Source organism: Nuphar pumila, chromosome 7 (genome assembly GCF_984573655.1).
Source record: "Nuphar pumila chromosome 7, dmNupPumi1.hap1.1, whole genome shotgun sequence".
In the NCBI taxonomy this organism is placed as follows: Eukaryota; Viridiplantae; Streptophyta; class Magnoliopsida; order Nymphaeales; family Nymphaeaceae; genus Nuphar; species Nuphar pumila.
The window spans coordinates 20,933,661-20,952,731 of NC_143255.1; the positions used below are offsets into that span (position 1 = coordinate 20,933,661).

General features: G+C 38.0%; 2 protein-coding genes across 2 annotated transcripts; both read right to left on the bottom strand.

Annotated features, from left to right (window-relative positions):
• Positions 1-3,272: 3,272 nt before the first annotated feature.
• Positions 3,273-3,765, bottom strand: LOC149831457 (uncharacterized). Its single transcript, XM_090013021.1, has 2 exons — positions 3,708-3,765; positions 3,273-3,607 (listed from the first exon to the last, which is right to left on the bottom strand). The coding sequence occupies exons 1-2, from the start codon at positions 3,763-3,765 to the stop codon at positions 3,273-3,275; spliced, it is 393 nt and encodes a 130-aa protein (XP_089869147.1).
• An 8,246-nt stretch (positions 3,766-12,011) lies between these two features.
• Positions 12,012-13,787, bottom strand: LOC149831458 (glycosyltransferase BC10-like). Its single transcript, XM_090013022.1, has 2 exons — positions 13,314-13,787; positions 12,012-12,656 (listed from the first exon to the last, which is right to left on the bottom strand). The coding sequence occupies exons 1-2, from the start codon at positions 13,785-13,787 to the stop codon at positions 12,012-12,014; spliced, it is 1,119 nt and encodes a 372-aa protein (XP_089869148.1).
• Between the last annotated feature and the right edge of the window lie 5,284 nt (positions 13,788-19,071).

The window sequence follows — 19,071 nt, forward strand, 5'->3', positions numbered from 1 at the left end:
TTAGCTGGCCATACTTGATCCAATGCTTGGAACGAATAGGTGTAGGGTGGAAATGGATTAGTTGGATGCAGGCTATTTTGTACTCTGCTTCGATTGCAGTATGTATTAATGAGAAGAGAAGGCATTTCTGTAAGCCAACTCGTGGCCTAAGGCAACGCGATCTACTAGCCTTTGTTGTTCATCACCGTGTTGGAGGGATTGAGTGTCATGCTCAATACTGCAGTTACCCAGGGCGCTTTTAACAGAGTTAAGTTGTTGGGTGTGCATAACTTCACACTTGTTCGCAAATGATCTGTTGATCTTCGGCAAAGCATCATTGGACAACATGTATTCTTATGGTTGATTCTGAGGTGCTTTACGGTGATCTCAGGACCATGCATAAATGGAGGCAAAGGCCAAATATAGTGCTAAATGATGGAGGATGAACTTCAATCTATGGCTTCCTTAATTTTCGGGTATGGAAGAGAACTACCGATGAGATACCTGTGTGTCTTTTGGATCTGAGCAACTGCAGAGCTAAGCATTGGGCCGTTGTCGAGAGCAAGATAAGTGGAAAGGTCCAATGATGGAAGGCTCATCTCTTCTCCTTATTAGGACGCATCACTCTTGTTCGGCATATACTTGTCCATGTTTTTTTGGGAGAAAAATATTCAGGTTTGTATTGATCATAAATCAGATAGTTTACAATATGAATGACGAGATTTCACTCATAAACATATTATACATTAACAACAAATGATTCATCTAGATCAGGCCACTTGAGACATATTCAATGATGAAGATCGCGAGACATCTCATGATTCATATGATGCCTAGCATTTCTTTGCAACCAAATTAGGTGTCATGTAATCAACACAAAGCATCACCAAGCAAAGAAATTGTTTTTACCTCCTTTCTTGATAAACGAAGCAATCGCCACTTCACAAAGATTTTGCACTATAAGAAATCTGTAGATTAGCGACGGTCGCTAATCCGTTGCCAATCCCTCGCTGTAGAGTTTAGCAACAGAGTAGCGACGACTAACTTTCATCGCAAATTTCTAGTCGCTAATTAACGACGGAACATATATGTCGTTACTTTCGACGCTAAATTGCGATGAAGTAGCAAATGCTATGATTCGTCGCAAGGCCATCGTTAATTTGCAGAGATTTGGGTTTGCGACAGATATGAATCCGTCGCTAACTCTATCGCTATTGTAGCGACGAAATTACGACAGATTAAAATCCATCGCACAACATCAACCGAGTCAGTTTTGTGGTGGTTAAATATTCATCCTTGATTCGTCGCTAAATTAGAGGCCGATACCAATTAGCGACGAATAAAATCCGTCTCTAATCCATCATAAAAATAAAAAAAATAAAAATTATTTAAAATATAAATATCAAGAAAAAAAATCTCGTGATACAATTCATATATCCTGTGAATAAAAAATAAAGTACACAAAAAAAATACATATACAAAGCAACTACAAACAATTTATCGATCCACTATAATCCTCGCCAAGTTCTAATTATTTACAAGTGAACATTTACAAAGAGTTTCTTTTGAAACAACAAGAAGGTACAACAAATTCAACACATGAATCTAATCATCATCAAGATTTTGTGCGTCATCTTCTTCATTGTCTCGATCTGCCCCTTCAACTCCTCTACGCTGATTATCTCCAACATCCTACAAGAGAAAAGAAAGGTTAGTATTGATAAACAAAATATAATTAAATAAATTATATGCAATGCACCTAAGCTAAGGCAATCAAAGTAACATGAGTGAATTACACATAGTCTAGCTAGCAATAAAGTGAAGGATATTAACAGAATTCAGATGCGTTCTATGATTGACAGAAAAAAAATCATAATGATTCAATCATGCAAATATGTGTTCTAAGGTTGTTAAAAAACTCTCATAGTGATTCAATCATGCATATAGTTTTAAGGGCGTCGGGCGGGCGACGGGGGGTTGACGGGAGGTCGACGGGCAGCGAGCAGGCGAAAGATGAAACAGAAAGGGAAAATGGACTCGCATTAGGGATTTACGAGGAAAATTAGCAATGGATTAGCGACGGAACAATTTCGTCGCTACTCCATCGCTACTTGGCAATGAAGTAGCGACGAAAATTTTTTGTCGATGATCTGTCGCTAAATTGCTAAGGAACATAAGACATAATTTTTCCGTCGCTACTCTGTCGCCAAGTAGTGACGGAAGTTTTTCGTTGCTAATTACGCAAATGTTAGCGACCAATAATTTTCTCTAGGCTAATCCATTGCAAATTGACGATGAATTATTTCCATCGTAAACGTCCGTCACTAATTAAAGTTTTTCTTGTAGTGTTGCACTTTCTCCCAAAAGTGATTAGGTTGGCACCATATCTTTGTGAAGCATGCTTTTATATACGAGCAGTCCCAAAATAAGTGAATTGCACTTTCCTCTTCACTTTTGCAAAGAATACATTGGCTAGGGAGACACACATTTTCTTTTAAGTACTTGATCCATTAGTAATCAATCATAAAAGATCAACCATCTCATGATAAATCCATGAATCGGGAAGGCATACTCCCAAAATGAATTTTTAGGAAGCGATTGAACCATGGGAGGTCCAAGGAATCGGTAGCATGAATCCATAGTGAATATACCACTGGGGGAGAACCTCCAACATGGTGCATCTGCATTGGATAAAGAAGCAAGATTAGCCAACATCCACATAAGAACCATCCGAATTGTCGATCCCAAAATGAAATTACCATCCTTTCTTTACTACTAGCTGCCCAATACAAGGCGGGGAAGATATCCTTGAGACACCCTTGCTCACACCTTACATCCTTCCAAAACCAAATTTTGACGGCCCCAATGTTATATGAATAGCCTTCAAGAACACGGACACTAACTTACAGCATCCTTTCCAAATCCCAGAGCCACCTACAATATATGCTTTAACACCAACACCCAAGTGGAATCTATATTTAAGCAAGTACCATAGTCATTTTATTAAAATAGCTTTATTCTACACCTTCCTACTTCCTGAATTCCCAACCCACCATTGCTTTTGGAACGAGTAATGATTTTCCAAGAGGTCAAATGCATTTGTTCTTTTTGTATCTTTTCTGACTAAATAAATGTTTGAAATGCTCTATTGATTCTTTTTCTAGTAGCTTGTGGGATTTGAAAGTTTTGCAAATATTGTAACAAATAGGAAGGATATGCTTGATAAGAGTGACTCTACCTGCCATTGCCAAATTAAAACCAGCCAAAAAATTGATTTTTGCCAACACTTTATCTTACACCTTCTTCCAATATCCATCCCTCAATATGCCTACATGAAGGGAGAGGCCAAGATATTTGATGGACAGCTCGCCAATTTGGCAACCAAAGATGGTTGTGGCAAAAACAAGGACCAAACCACCATTCGGATTCCAAAATTGGATGTAGCATGATTTGAGGTTGTTGATGGAGCGGTTTGACATCTCAGAAAAGATGTACATGACCTCCCATAAGTTGGCAATGTTGTCAAAGCTTGCTTGATCAAAAATAAGGATATCGTCGGCAAATAAAATGTGCAAGAAATGTGGATAGTCGGGCAAATCAACACCCACATATAATCCGCTAGAGGTGGCTGAATAAAGCATTGAGGAGAGGGTCTTTATAACCACAAGAAAGAGAAGAGGAGGTAGAGGGTCACCTTGCCTCAACTCTTATATAAGTTAAGTACATACCTTGGTAAACGTTGATGCAAATTGTTGTGTTCCAGATCTGAAGTAACTCCTTATCCATTGGCACCATTTTAATTCAATGTTCAATCGATGCAAGTATGCAAGAAGAAAATCCCAACGAACCATGTCGAATGATAAATCTATCTTAAGGAAAAAAAATTGCTCCTTTCACATGCATGGAATGTACGACTTCACATGCTAGAATGAATCCTTTATGCAACCTTCTACCCTTAATAAAAGAAAATTGGTTTGGGGACACAATTTTTGCCAAAATCTTTTGTAGTTGTGTGGTCAAGAGCTTGAAGATAATTTTGTAAATTGACTTGCTTAAGGCAATGGAGCAAAATTTATCAATAGAGTGTCAAGATCCATCTTTATGTATGAGAACCATCAAGGACCTTTCAATTGCTCTTGGAAGATTGGCATTGGAGTGAAATTCTTGCATAAGATAATATAAGTCTTTCTTGCACTCATTCCAAATAACTCTAAAAAACTCAATGGAAAAGCCATCGGGACTCAGGGCTTTCCTGAATGGCATAGACTATTGCACCCTCCCCCAGAACTAGATTTGATGACTCAAAACTTGGACATGAAAGGAGCTCAGGGCTGACAATAGATAGGTACTCTAATTGGAGCCCGACGGAAACAAGAAGATCGTGCCTACGATTTTGGGCCCTTTGGGATTGTGATTAACGTGTATGGGAGACTATACCCTGATTGACACAATGTGGTAGGGGTTAAGGCCTATAATTGCGATGGGTTAGGAGATATGGGAAGCTACCGGTTCAAAACAGCTAAATTAGGTAGGTTAAAAGTAGGCCCGTACACAAATAGGAAAGATATTTCATTTCACATTTGAAAGGACTTAGTCCAGGACTTCTAGAAGGACTTAAGGTAATGTGTTGGGGTCTAATATAGGTGCTAGGGGTCTGAGAGGCCAGGCTGGGTCATTGGAGAGGCAGATGAGGTCAAACAGATGAAACTATACGTTCTGGCAAATTGGCAGGGTGTAGTTTTAGTATTTAGGGTCCCAAACGTAGGTAGGGTCTTAGATAAGGCTGGGATCAATTTCACTGGTTGTGTAACAAATTTATGAAGGTTATAAAGGGGTCTACACATTTAGGTGTGGTCATGATATATGCAAGAGATTAGAAAAAATAAAATAACTCGCAAAACCAAACTCCACTACTCCTTCAAGTGCGGTCTTAGCATAAGGGGCTTGGACAACTGTAGGAAAGGCAAGGGTTGGTCATAGAAGATTCAGAATAGTCAAGGAAGTGCATAAATACCTGGGACAAATATGGGAGGAAGGCTGATCAGCAAAACCATGGATGACAAGGCTCCTACATCGATGCCCAAGGTGGAAGATCACTCTACTACAAAGACATAGGTACAAAAAGGGCTTGGGGCCTTGAAAGGGATGAAGGACCAGCCTAGGGAGGCCTGACTTCACATGGATCACATAGTGGAGAGAGAAAAATATGAGGGACGAGAGAGAGGAGGAAGGGAGAAAAATGTTGAGAGAGAGAGGTTTTGGAAATTAATTCAATCTTATTCAATCCATAATTAAAAGGAGTTCTCTAGACCTTTATTTATAGCATACTATAAAATAAGAACTAATTCGTAAGCTACAAAGAGAAAGAGATGTCTAGAGACTGAGGGACATTTAGAGAGAGGTTTAGAAAATTAATTCAATTTTATTCAATCCATAATCTAAAGGAGTTCTCCAAGCTTTTATTTATAACATGAAGGTTTAGAATAAAATCCTAATCCAATAACTAAGTCATAAGCCACAAAATAATCTTATTGTAAAACAAGAACTAGACTAGAGAGAGGATTCTAGAGTCCTACCTCTATCATGACTCATACTCTAATTAAAAGTTCTAAATAACTAAAAAAGAAAACCTAATTAGACTCTACCTAATTAACTTGAGAAACATCTAGAGGGGAGGGGGGGGGCATCTTACCCTATTTTTCCAATTAGAAGCCCCTATGTGGGCTCCACTAGGTGGCTCTCTTTGGTTCTGACATGGACATATGTCAGGCTCTCATTTATTTTTGTATGAACATGTATTCATTGGCCTTTTCATACTATATTCAATGATATAAGCTTTCACATCAACATAATGGACTCCACATGCAAGATAGAATTGCCTCCTATAAGCATGAGGTGGTGTCTAGGATCTCTTTATATTGTTTCAAATCCCTAAATTTCTATATAAGATAAGTTTGGAGCATCTGGTCCCTTATGATGATACCTTTATTCAAATATTCTTGAGAAAAGATCCACAATATCATTTCCTTACAGTAGGTTATTATCATCCATGATGTAAGACATTAGATTGATTTTTATATGAGTATAAGCAAAAGAATGAAAATACCTTGTGTTGAGACCCTCATCCTTGAGTCAATTGATTCTCACACATTGTTTTCATCTAATTTCTTGCCTTATCCTTCATTCTTCAAGTAAAGAAGCAATATGCTCATGCTTAGACATTACGGTCTAATTATGATCATCATCACCCAATGCCAACATTGCCTTTTCAAGTTTCACAAATTGTTTTTCCCAAGAGTTTTGATCCTTGAATCAAAAGCTGCCCCTTGTTGCTTAGCCTAAGAGATGAGCTTTGTCCTCACAAATGCTAATTTCATGAGAATGCATTGAGCAGCTCACTTTCCATCTTGATTAGTCCACCACCAAGACGATGCCATGTCAACAAACTTGGGCGCATGTAACCACCATAATTCAAAGCAAAAGCGACTACAACCTTTTGCCCAGCTCAAATTTCACTACAATTCTATCAGTGCATCATAGGAGATAGTGAATACTCCAATAGAAGCACACACTAATAAGGATAAAAGTCAACTGGTTACAACCGAACATGATAAGGATAAAAATCATGCAGTTAAAACAGATAAGATCATTGTGAAGAAGTCCCTCTTAGCAAGAAACTATAGCGTCAAATGTAAAAGAAAGTTAGACTCCTTCCATAATGGATGATCTCATGATTTGGATAAACCAAAGGAGTTAATATGAGATCAGAATTATAATTTTTTATAATATTGTTTTTGTATTTATCAGTTTTGATCATTGTTGTTATTATCTTTTGATAGTTGTTATCGTGTTATCAAAAATGTGTATTCCAGAACTATTATAACAAAATATGTTTATATAATAGAGTGCTCGATCCTCTCGGTGGACAAGAGAGTGATTATCGAGTTTGTCTATGGATGACCAATAAATTTCCAATAAATCTTAGTGTCATGGAGGTGAGACAATCATAGTTGGCAATGGTAAGATGCTTCTCATCTCTCACACTGGTAATCTTGTTTTGATAACACATGGCTCTACCTTTGATTTAAAAAATGTTTTTCATGTTCATGATATCACGAAGAACCTTTTATCTGTGAGTTAATTTACTAAAGATAATGATTGCATTTTTTAATTCACGCCCTTTGAATTTCTTGTTAAGGACCGACAAACAGGCAAGATTTGTCTCAAGGGACCGAAATCTAGTGTGAGACTTTATTCAATCAAAACTGACGACCATATGAAAGTGGTGATCTATGCAAGCAAAGTGGCATCCTTTGATCTCTAACGTCAACATCTCGGGCATGCAAATAAGAAGATAGTTTCTTACTTATGTTTCAGTCATGCAATTTCTGTTAATAAGAACAAAAAAATAAATGTCTGTGAGAGTTATCTAGTTGAAAAAGCTCAAAAACTTCCTTTTGGCCACTCTCTCTCATCAACGACATCACTTCTTAAACTTTTCCATGCCAATGTCAAGGTAATTGTTCCAGTTTCTTCCAGAGAAGGGTTTCATTTTTATTTACTTATCATGGATGACTTTACTCATTTTTTGTGGCTTTTTCAATGCATGCGAAGTTTCAATTGTTTGAGTGTTTCAAGACTTTCAAGCATGTAACTGAAAAGCAATTTCAACTTTTCATCCAATCTTTTCAATTTGATAATGGAGGTGAATTTATTGGTCATGACTTTGAAAGCTTTTTACGTGAACATTGTATTCTTCATCGATTTTCACCCCTAAACAAAATGGCCTTGTTGAGCACAAACATTGGCACACTGTTGAAACTGGGCTAAGCCTATTGCACACTACCTCTCTTACCTATACCTTTTGGGTAGATGCCTTTCGCACAACCATCTACATTATCAATTGTCTTCCAACCTTAGTGCTTGGTTGCAAGTCACTATATGAGCTTCTTTTTTAAAAACCCATTGATTATCACCATCTCCATGTTTTTGGTGATCATTGCTATCATCTTATGACCCCTTATCATACCTCTAAATTTTAACCCAAAACCAAACTCTGTATTTTTCTTGGTTATACCTCTCGTCATAAAAGTTATCTCTGCTCTGATCCCTCTACCAAACGTATATATATTTCTCATCATGTTTACTTTAACGAGTCTGCGTTTGGTTCTAGACATCAATATAATCGTCCTCTCACACCCGATCTTCCTGAGGTCTTTCCCAGCCCATTGTCTTACCCCCTCTGGATCCTCCTCACCTGAATTTTCCTATTCCCATAGCTTCCCTTGCTCTTCTTGATTCACCTGGTCTAATCGTCCCAGCCTCCTCTGTGGTTCCCCTTACTGTTGATGACTCACCCAACTCCTCTCGGCTCTCACCCTTATCCTCTATTGTCCCTTCTTTCCCTTTTGTTGATGCTCCCATTAGCCGACCAACTGATCATATCCATCCCATGATCACCCACTCTATGACTAACTCTCTTAAGCCCCAAGTGTTTTCCTCTACCCGCTAACCTATTTTCCTTGCTTGCTTCAACTCTATTTTACTAGCACCGAAGCCCACTACCTTTAAACAGGCTAATCTTGACCCTAAATGGTGCAAGGCTATGCAAGATGAGTTTCATGCTCTCCAACTCAATCATACTTGGCATCTCGTTCCTCCTAAACCCCACTATAATGTCATTGGCTCCAAATGAGTTTTTCGTATCAAGCGGCATGCCGATGGCTCGGTGGCTCGCTACAAGGCTTAGCTGGTCATTAAGGGTTTTCTTAAAGAAGAAGGCATCAATTTTTTTTAAACTTTTAGTCATGTCGTTAAATCCACCACTATTCGGGTTGTTTTTGCATTCGCGGTTTCATTACACTAGCCCATTTATCAATTTGATTTTAATAATGCTGTCTTAAATTGTTTACTTTCTAAAGATGTTTACATGGACTAACCTCAAGGTTTTGAAGACTCTGCTTACCCTCATCATGTGTGTAAATTGGATCGGGCTTTGTACGGACTTAAACAAACCACCACCGTCTCAACACTTATTTTTAGTCTCCTGGGTTTCTTATTTTCGACTTTGATGCATCTTTGTTTATTTTTTAAGATAAAGGTATGGTTATCTATTTACTAATTTATGTTGATGATATCATCATCATGGAGAAATCAGCTCTTGCCATTAAACAGTTGATTCAGTGCTTAGGTCTTGCATTTTTCATTAAAGATCTTGGACATTTAAATTATTTTTGGGGTATTAATTAAGGTTTATTATGCCTCCTCTGATCTTTATCTCTGTCAGTGCACATATGCTCTTACTTTACTTCATTAAGCTTCTATGGCAGATGCAAAGTCTATCTCTACTCCCCTGAGCTCCTTTAGCAAGTTATCAAAAGATGATGCTCCTCTCTTTCATGACCTTACTTTATATCAGAGCGTCATGGGCGGGTTACAATATCTCACTATCGCAGGACCAAACATTGCCTTTATTGTCAACAAGGTTTGTCAGTTCATGCATCAGCCTACGGTTACTCATTGGTCTACTGTCAAACGCATCCTGCACTATCTCAAGAATACTATTCATCATGGGTTATTTTTTGCACGGTCCTCTTCTTTACAACTCAACGCTTTCTCTGATGTTGACTAGGTTGGTTGCCTTGATGACCAAAAGTCTACAAGTGGCTTTGCTATTTTTTGGGGCTCTAACTTAATTTCTTGGTCTTTTCACAAATAAAGGACAATAGCATGATTCAGCACTGAAGCTGAATACAAATCCCTTGCTTGTGCCGCATCTGACCTTCTTTGGTTCCAACCAGGTGTTTCATGCTAGAACCAAACATGTGAAAATCGATTTCCATTTTGTTCAAGATCATGTGCAAAAGGGTCATCTTCAAGTTCAGTTTATCACCTCCTCTAAGCAGTTGCCTGACGGCCTCACCAAGCCTCTTCCGTACACTCAGTGCATTTTCATTCGAGACACGCTCAATGTGGTCGACCCCACGTTGAGCTCGCAGGGGCATGATAAGGATAAAAATCAAGTGGTTACAACCGAACATGATAAGGATAAAAATCAAGCAGTTAAAACCGATAAGAATACTGTGAAGAAGTTCCTCTTAGTAAGAAACTCCAACGTCAAATGTGAAAGGAAGATGGACTCCTTCCATAATAGCCTGATCGCATGTTTTGGATAAACCAAAGGAGTTAACGTGAGATGAGAATTATCGCTTTTTGATAATATTGTTTTTGTATTTATCAGTTTTGATAATTGATGTTATTATCTTTTTATAGTTATTACCGTGTTATCAAAAATGTATATTCAAGAACTATTGCAACAAAATATGTTTATATAATAGAGTGCTCGATCCTCCCGGTGGACAAGAGAGTGATTATCGAGTTAACAGTTCTTTCACGCACATCATGAAAAGCATTCAAAAAATCTCCAAAAAGAATGAAACGGTCAAGGCAACGCATAATTGGGGGGCATTGTTTGTTGCTGAAACTGAATTGATCACCCTCCATATGAATGGCATGAAAGTCATTGGCAGTCCAAAACTTATTAAAACTTTCCATGAACTTTGAAGATGAATGCAGCACTTCATGAGTTTGTTTTTCATGCCTAAGCAGGTGGCCATAAGGCTCGTCAAGCTATTCCAGCAGTTTATTTGGGCGGGTTCTCAGACAAATAAAAGTCAGGTTATGGCGATTTGGAAGTCTATCGCTCTTCCACTCGAATTAGGGGTTCTCGAATTTAAAGATTTGAGGAGGTTCAATGACTCGCTTCTCGTCGAATGGTAGTGCATAGATCTTTAGCACTGAAGACTCACTAGCCTCTAGGATCGTCCAGGAGAAGTATGGCCTCGATCGCTAGCTGGCCCTACCAATGGCATCAGAGTTACAAATGGCAGCGGGGATCGGGGATTTGGAAGGGACTTCTCAAGGTCCTTCACGTGTTCTTGCAAGGGATAAATGTTAAAGGTGAAGAACGATGGAAACCAAAACGAATTTGTGTTGTTCTGAACGCCTGTCTTACAGAAACCTTCGTGTTGCTCTTTCAGGTGGTGAAATGCTGTAATGGTTCTATGGATTCCTTTTGGAATGAACGAAGTGGCTGGGAAAATACTACATTGGTAAGGCAATACGGGCATGGGATCTTTTGTAGGGCTTTGTATTCCCACTCTCTCTCTCTCTCTCATAACTTAAAAAAAAAAATAGAGTGCTGAGTATTCATGCATGTATATGAAAATACTACATGCATTTGTTACAAGGGTAAAATAATAAATTTACGACATGTAAAAGTAATTTTGAATACGGCAGCCATGACTTAGACTTCTAGAGCAAGGGTTAAAACATATAATTTTAATCAAGCATGACGAAGGAATGCTGTTGCCGGAATTTTACTTTTACGAGGGTAAAAAAGTAATTTTGAAGTATGAGTTAGTGCAAATTGCGGATATCCTAGGGATTTATGATTTGGGATTTTTTATTAACAGTGGCAACAACTTTGTGGGGGAAATTGAAAACCTCTAAAAGTTTGGTGTACAACTGAATTGGGTCTAAAAGTTTGATGGGTATTCGAAAATTTCTCTTATTGAAATCTAAAGTAAATTGGAAGGCGGGAGATTGTCTCCAGTCGTGCAAGTAGGGGTAAGTAGGGAAATGAAAACCTCCCAAATGGAAAACCCTTTCAAACTTCCTCAATGAAGGTTTTATCAGAATTTTGGTTTTTTTCCAAATTTGGACAGTATAAATGTGATCTATATGTTTGTTTTTAGGATTATTTGGTTGGGATGCATTTTCATAAAATTTTTAGGCTCTAAATACCATTTTTCTATAAAAAATTCATGATCCAAGTATTGATTTATAGTAAATCAATCATGCTGAACACATCTGTACGGTCAAAATAAAACAAGAAAACAAAAAAAACATCATTGGAGAGGTTTGGGAGGGTTTTCATGCCGCGAGATAAGTATACACTTTATGTGGCAACACAATTTTCACTGCATCATTACCAAAGAAAACAGATTAATATGAAGGCATAAAACAGGATATTAAGGGTCAAAGCCCATCAGAGGTGGCCCGATCCTCATCAAGGGCCCAAGTGCACCCGGTGCTATCTTCCTAGCAAAGAGAAAGCATACCGATGTCGTGTTCCAGTTGTACCTGCACCCACCCATTGATCGAATGCTGCTCAAGAACCTGACTGTCATGTCCCTACGCCCGAAGGTTGCCGGATGTGACCCTCCCCTGGTCCAATCAACAAAAGTCAAACTCCTGTTGGCGTTGACTGCTCCATAGTTCATGTGCACTAGGGTAGGCAGATAGTGCTCATCAACATAACATGGGGGGGTGCAATGGTCCCTAAAGAGAGGATAGTACTTCCGGTCCGACACGATCTCAATCACCAGTTTCCGGTCGATTTCGAACCACTGGGAACCCTTGCGCCAGTCTGAAAGTGTAACATGTGGCCACATTCGCTTGTTGTAACGCCCCCGGCCCGCTTTACTTCGGTCGTCAAAGGAGCCAATGAAGGAGTGGTCCGAGCCCATGACATAGTTGTAGATTGTTGAGAAATTGAACAAAGGAATGCATGACTCGGAAACAAGCAAGAAGCGTTGGTTCGAGAAGTCAAGTAGCGCGTTGGCTAGTAGGCGCCTCTCTGCGTCGACCATCGTTGACCGTCCCCAGTGCACCATCTGCAGGTTAGCACTAGTTACCAATGGTTTATTTGATGGTATCATATTCTCCCAGCTTGATCACAAAAAAGGTTCTATATCTAAATATAATTTGAGAACCTTATGCTAAAAGGTAGGTCCCATGAAATATTCTTTACACAACGGGCACCGTAAATGCCTCAACTATTTGTAGTATATCCATCAAGAATATCATTGGTTTTTTTTTTTAAATATCGTGATTTTATCACCATATTTTCAATGGCTTCAAAATGTTGCCTGTTTTGGAAATAACACAGTTTCATCGTGTCATTAAGAACACGGATCCCATCATTTGAAATAGGATGGATTTCATCATACATTTAATCCTGGCCATCCAATCCATGGAAATGATGGGATCCATGCCTGATTGAATGGCTAAGATTAAATGTATGATGGATCCCATCCTATTTCAAATGATGAGATCCGTTTTCTGACATTAATGTGACAACAATTTGATGGCATTTTTACATTATTTATATGTATCTATACTTTTAGATCTATAATTCATATATTCCAATATTTTCTGAGAAAATGTAGAATTTTCAAAATTTAGCTAAAAAGAGATTTGTGACCTCGATTGTAGACTTCTTTCCCTTAAACCAATTGATTCTGATCCTTTAGGAAATGAAGAATGCTCACCTTGCTGGGGATCCTTCTTCCATGGAAAACCGACCATTCAGCTGCTTCCACTTCATATGAAGGTGGGCTATGCACATAAATGGAGAAAAGGCCCTCGTACCCCTTGAAGAACCTCTCCCAAAATGGCCCAAGTGGAATGGGCCCCTTTGTCAAGAACATGAATGCAACCTTTGGGACCCGCCTATACGGGTACTGGAAGACATGTGGCACCATCGAAGCTCGCCACGTGAGCTCTTCATCAGTCATTGAGTGCATTAGCTCTGAGGGGGCAATCCATTCTTGAAGGGAGGATGAACATGAAGGAGGGAAAGCAGGGGTTAGGGCTACTTGTGTAGGTATATATTCATAATCTGCCTCAACATATGGCTTGATGTAGCAGCCAATGATCATTCCTGCAATCATCCCCCAGCCAACTAGTAAGAAACACAGCATGATTGTCTCTATCTGGATGGCGAATTCCTTTACTTGTTTCATTACTTGAACTTAGTTCCCTGCAAATGCAACGTTCATCCAATCCCCTGATTAGGCTCTTAAGATCACATTTGGGATAATATACACAGGCACCTAAGATAACATTTGGGGTAATTTACACATAGGCTTCATTACATGAATGTTACTTGTTCCTCTCAAAAAAAAAAATTTATTGAATGTTACTTTAGCAGCTCCTCAGTTTTTCTAGCTACAATTGAAGGCAAAGAGATAAACTCAGAAGGTAAACGTAATACAGGTGGTCATCTAATCAATTTTTTTGAAAGGTGGGATGTATCTCAAATATTTGAGAAATGAAGCAGCTAAACTTATGCATTAGGTGCCTATATGTAAATAAAAAAATATTGACTACAAGTAAAACAGACATTATTTTGCACTTAATTTTTTTTTTCTGAAGAAAAATTGTTTTCTATTCTTGGTCAAAAAAAAAAATCCAGTCTTGAAAATAATTGGCTTCTTGACCTTGTAAATGTTATGTTTTCACTGATTAACCTGATCTTATTTTACTTGGTCGACTGATGTCAATAAAAGGGCAGTATCTTTTCTAATCTTGGTATGCCAACATAAAGCTAATAGCCCACTTAAAGCCATATGTTTGAGCTTGTGGACAATAATCTTCGCCCTTGATCATTTAGATCTGATGGCCAAAATCTGGTTGCTTCTCTTATAGTTGGCCAAGTAAGGCTCACGAGACAAGACTGAATTTCCCTGTCATAAATCTAGGGCTGGAAATGAGCCGAACTTGGGCTGTTTGGGCTCGGCTCATTAGAGGTGAATTCCAAATTGAGCTCAGCTTGTAAGCTCGTCATAAGCCAAAGCAAGCTCAAGCTCGAGCTCTATGAGGCGACCATAAGCTGGCTTGTTTTCTAAAAAGAATGTCTGTTTTTTAGGTGCTATTTAAAATTTGGTAATATATATGTATAGCATATGATGTGTAAATAATGTATGGAACATATATAACATATAATATATATATATATATGCATGAGGCAATCATAAGCTCTATGAGGCGATCATAACCTGGTTTGTTTTCTAAAAAGAATGTCTTTTAAGTGTTCTTTAAATTTTGATAATGTATGTATAGCATATGATGTATAATTAATGTATAAAACATATATAACATATATAGTATATAATATATGTATAAAATATACAGTATTGAAATATGTATGATATATATTAATGAGACTTGACGAGTCGAGCCAAACTTCCCCTATGCATACTCAGCTCGAATACCTAAACGAGCTACCTCATAGCTGGGCTCACCAAACCTAGGTTTTGAACCGAGCCGAGAATTTCACAAGCCAAGACTTGTGTCTCAAAATAAAAATATACATGTGCATTTTTATAAAGGCAACACATGCTGTTTTTAACTTCATAATCAGCATTAAACCCAAGATTACATCTAAGTGTGGTCAAGAAATGGAGGCTTTTGCTTAAAGGTTTGGAGGTAAAAAAAATTTAAAAAATGTAAAAACTACGGCAGCTATTTAGCTAAATTAAAAAAAGAAAAGGTGATTAGCATTACAAAAATTGCCCTTTTCCGAAATCCAAAAAAAAAAAAAATCCTTGGGTTAAGGTGGTAAAAATGAGGTATTTGACGGCAATTTCGTCCATTTAGTCCAACGATCGAGCTCTCCCTTGGACCGAGATATATAATACCCTCTTAAATAATCTCTTCTACCATTTTGTGTAGTTTCCAGTAGATAATCGGCCGGAACAAAGGTCGAAACTTGACGGAAGAGAAATTCTCCGTTCTCGTTGCCACCGGAAATAGAGAAGAAATCATATAGAAACAGCATTTTCTCGGTTTGCACCTTCTTGTATCTGTTTGTTGCTGACTATAGTCGATCGTCAACAACTTTGCTCTTGCTCATCGAATGAATGTTGATTTTAGTCTTCTCAAAAAGAAAAAAATATAGAAACACCGCGCCAGAAACGAATGAAATTCAATACCTCTTCCCTTCAATCTCCTCACAATTCAACTTTGCTGTAAATCATGTTGTTGAATCAACCTCGCTTGATCTTCATCACACCTGAAACAAAGAAGCAGCAGCAGAAGAAGGATAACAATAAGAATAAATACTTTAGTTAAATCTTTTTCAGAATGTCAAATTTAAAAGAAAAAACAAGAAAAACAATGAGAGTGAAACGTGGCAAATCCATTGCACCTCAGCAGGAGGCGTCCTGTATATAAGAACTGAGAGAGAGAGAGAGAGAGAGAGAGATCCGATCAGCCACCTTCACTCGTTTTCATCCCTCGGTTCTGGTACAGATAAATAGGCAAGAGATGGGTTGTAGGCGTAGAGATATTGATGCAGTGAGGCAGCTCGATCTCTCCCCCTGGCCCCGGTTGGTGGACTTGTGTGAAGGGGAGCAGTTAGAGTTAGGGAGGGCTTTGAATTGGTGAGAGCCAGAGAGCCAGCTAGCACAGTCACTGTCTTTAAATAGAAAGGTTGAGTATTGGGGTTAAGGGGTTAGAGAGAGAGAGAGAGAGAGGTGGGGTGGGGTGGGGTGTAGGGTGCACATGGAAGACGAGGGGCTTCCTTAAATGGCACGACACAAGGGTGGGCAAAGAGCACCCTTAAATGGCATGCCCCAACCCTCCCCTTTCCCCATCAGGAAAGCCAGGGGGGTAGGCATGGTTCTCCTGTGCACTCGCACTAATTAAGAAGAGCTCTCTCTCTCTCTCTCTCTCTCTCTCTCTCTCTCTCTCTCTCTCTCTCTCTCTCTCTCTCTCTCTCCACATCAATTTTCTTTTTCTTTTTCTTTTTCTTTTTTAGTCTTCTTTCTGGAGGAATTGGATCTGCAAAAGAGTTTTGAGGGAATTAGAAGGGCGAGATGGTTTGCATCTCGTGATTATTAGGGTTTCGTGGAGCTAGAGTAACTCAGGCTTGGCACGTGCGGAGAACGGCCATACGAGTGTGTGGCTCGTGATCTCTCTCTCTCTCTCAGCATTAGTGAAACACATAACCAACATGCTTGACCTGTTTTCCATATAGTACCAGAGGGGTCCAAGTCACTTCCAGTCTTTCTCCCATGTCATCCGTATCTTCATATCCCATATTGGGATCTCGGTTATCCAAGTTGTTTTGATTAAATCTGGACTCGTAGATGTGATCTACTATAGTTCATTTAGTGAATATCAATAATGCTAAAATCCGACCTTAGGACTTTATGATGATTCAAGAATCAACAGCTATAAACATGCCAAAATTTATTGATTTAAGAATTACAATTTTTTGTCAAAAACTATCAATGCAAAGGTTGATTCCTATCAAATTAACCATGAATTGAATACATCTATGGGATCATATTTTGATCAAAATTAACTCACGTTAATGCGATCCTATATGAGGTATGAAGATGGGGATGACAGTGGGGATTACTGTAACCAATTATATTGTAAAGTAAAAATTATGTGTTTTCCTAAAAAAACCACAATTTGCTAAAATATGTCTGATGACCAAAACCTCAAATAGTCAACTTTGATAGGACTGTTTTACCCTTTGCATGTGCAAAACTCATGAAGTCTGCATGATATATCGATCCACTCGTCGGGTATTGCAAACTCTCACTTAAAAGGTGGTCCACAAAAAATTATGTTATTTTTATGATCTCCTTTGTTAATCGTAAAATAGCAAATACTTTAATAAAATCGCATATTTTATACCAAAGTTCTGAAAAAATGTGTGAACCTCATTTCTCCTTTCTTTAACCCTCACTTAAATGTATGTTCACATATTTTTTTACAATCTTCATGAAGTGCGCAAAAACCAGTTTTGTATATCTTCTTATGATCCTAACCTCGCAAATACCTTAGTAAAATCACATATTTTATACCAAAGTCTTTCTTTAACCGCATATCCAAATGTGTGATGTTCTTTCATGTTTGTAGTTTTTCTACTAGAATAAACGTGACTCTTCGAGGGTATAAAAAGTGATTGTTTGCATCCCAAGTTTGTTTTCGTATATTCTAGAGTTTCTTTGTACTACCCAACTTATGGTCTCTCTTGATCTTCCACAAAAAAAAATCATCGAGTTTTTCGACAAATATTTTTGGCCACCTTTTTAGTGATTCATCAATGACACTTCATCGTTGAGTTTTTCATATTCATCGATGGTGAGTTTTCAGGTAAGCACATTCTTAACGATGAGTTTTTCTAGTAAGTATAGTATTTCGATGAGTTTTTCAGTAATCATTTTTCTTAAGTCGTTTCATCTTCTCTGTTGTACCTCTCTTTATCTTTCATACAAAAAATATGTCTACAATCAATACATTGAAAATTTTAAGAAATTATAGCAGTATTAATTTACCTTCTTAAATGTTGAGTTCTATTGACATAGCTGAAGACTGGTTGGTCTGCTTGGTTTATTGGCTTGAGGTTATTGCTTTCTACATTGAGACAACAAGTTAACCACACCTTGGTGATGGCTATGAGTACTTTCATCTTCTAAATCTTAGAGGCATTGCAAATTTTTTTTTTCATATATGATATAATTAAACATTGTTTTCATGCTTTTTAAGCATATTTTTTAGTTTAGCCTCTCTGGACTACATAAAAACATTGTTTTTATAAGCACTTTCATCTTCTAAATCCTAGAGGCTTGCGGCTCATGTTTTTAGTTTAGTTCATTGCTTAATTTTCTTTTAAGTTGTTTTGTATGTAATATTGTTGTTGGTGTAGTAATGGCAGTTATGACTAATAATTTATTTAAATTGATGAATAAATTTTGTGCTTCTTAGTGTTATGTGTACTTTAATGTCAAAAGTTATTTTTGTGATTTTTAGTGTTGAGTCTGTAGAGTTTGGCACAATATAGTGACTAAGAAGTCTATATCTGAGGGGCCCTACTACAACCCTTTTTCTGTCCTATTTAGGACCCGAACCTGCTCATCTGGAGACATGCCTAGCTAGGGGTTACATAGAAGAGAGATAGAGAGATAGAGAGTCTTTCAGGACTCTCTAAGAGTGGGACGCCCCTCCTACAATCCCACTTCCCCCAAGACTCTTTCAAAGTAGGATGCCCCCTAGAGAATCCCACTTCCTCCAAGACTCTCACTTACACCAGGACTCTCTAAGAGAATGTGATACCCACCTTAGAATCTCATCTAGGAAGGGATTGTGAATGTACACTTTATCTTAATCTCTCTTTTTGTTTTGTAAATAGGCATGTATAGTTCATTTATTCTTTATTAAAATTTATTGAGTTATTCCTTCACGAGCTTGGTTTCATGCTTAATTAAGCCCTATAGAACCAATCCTCTA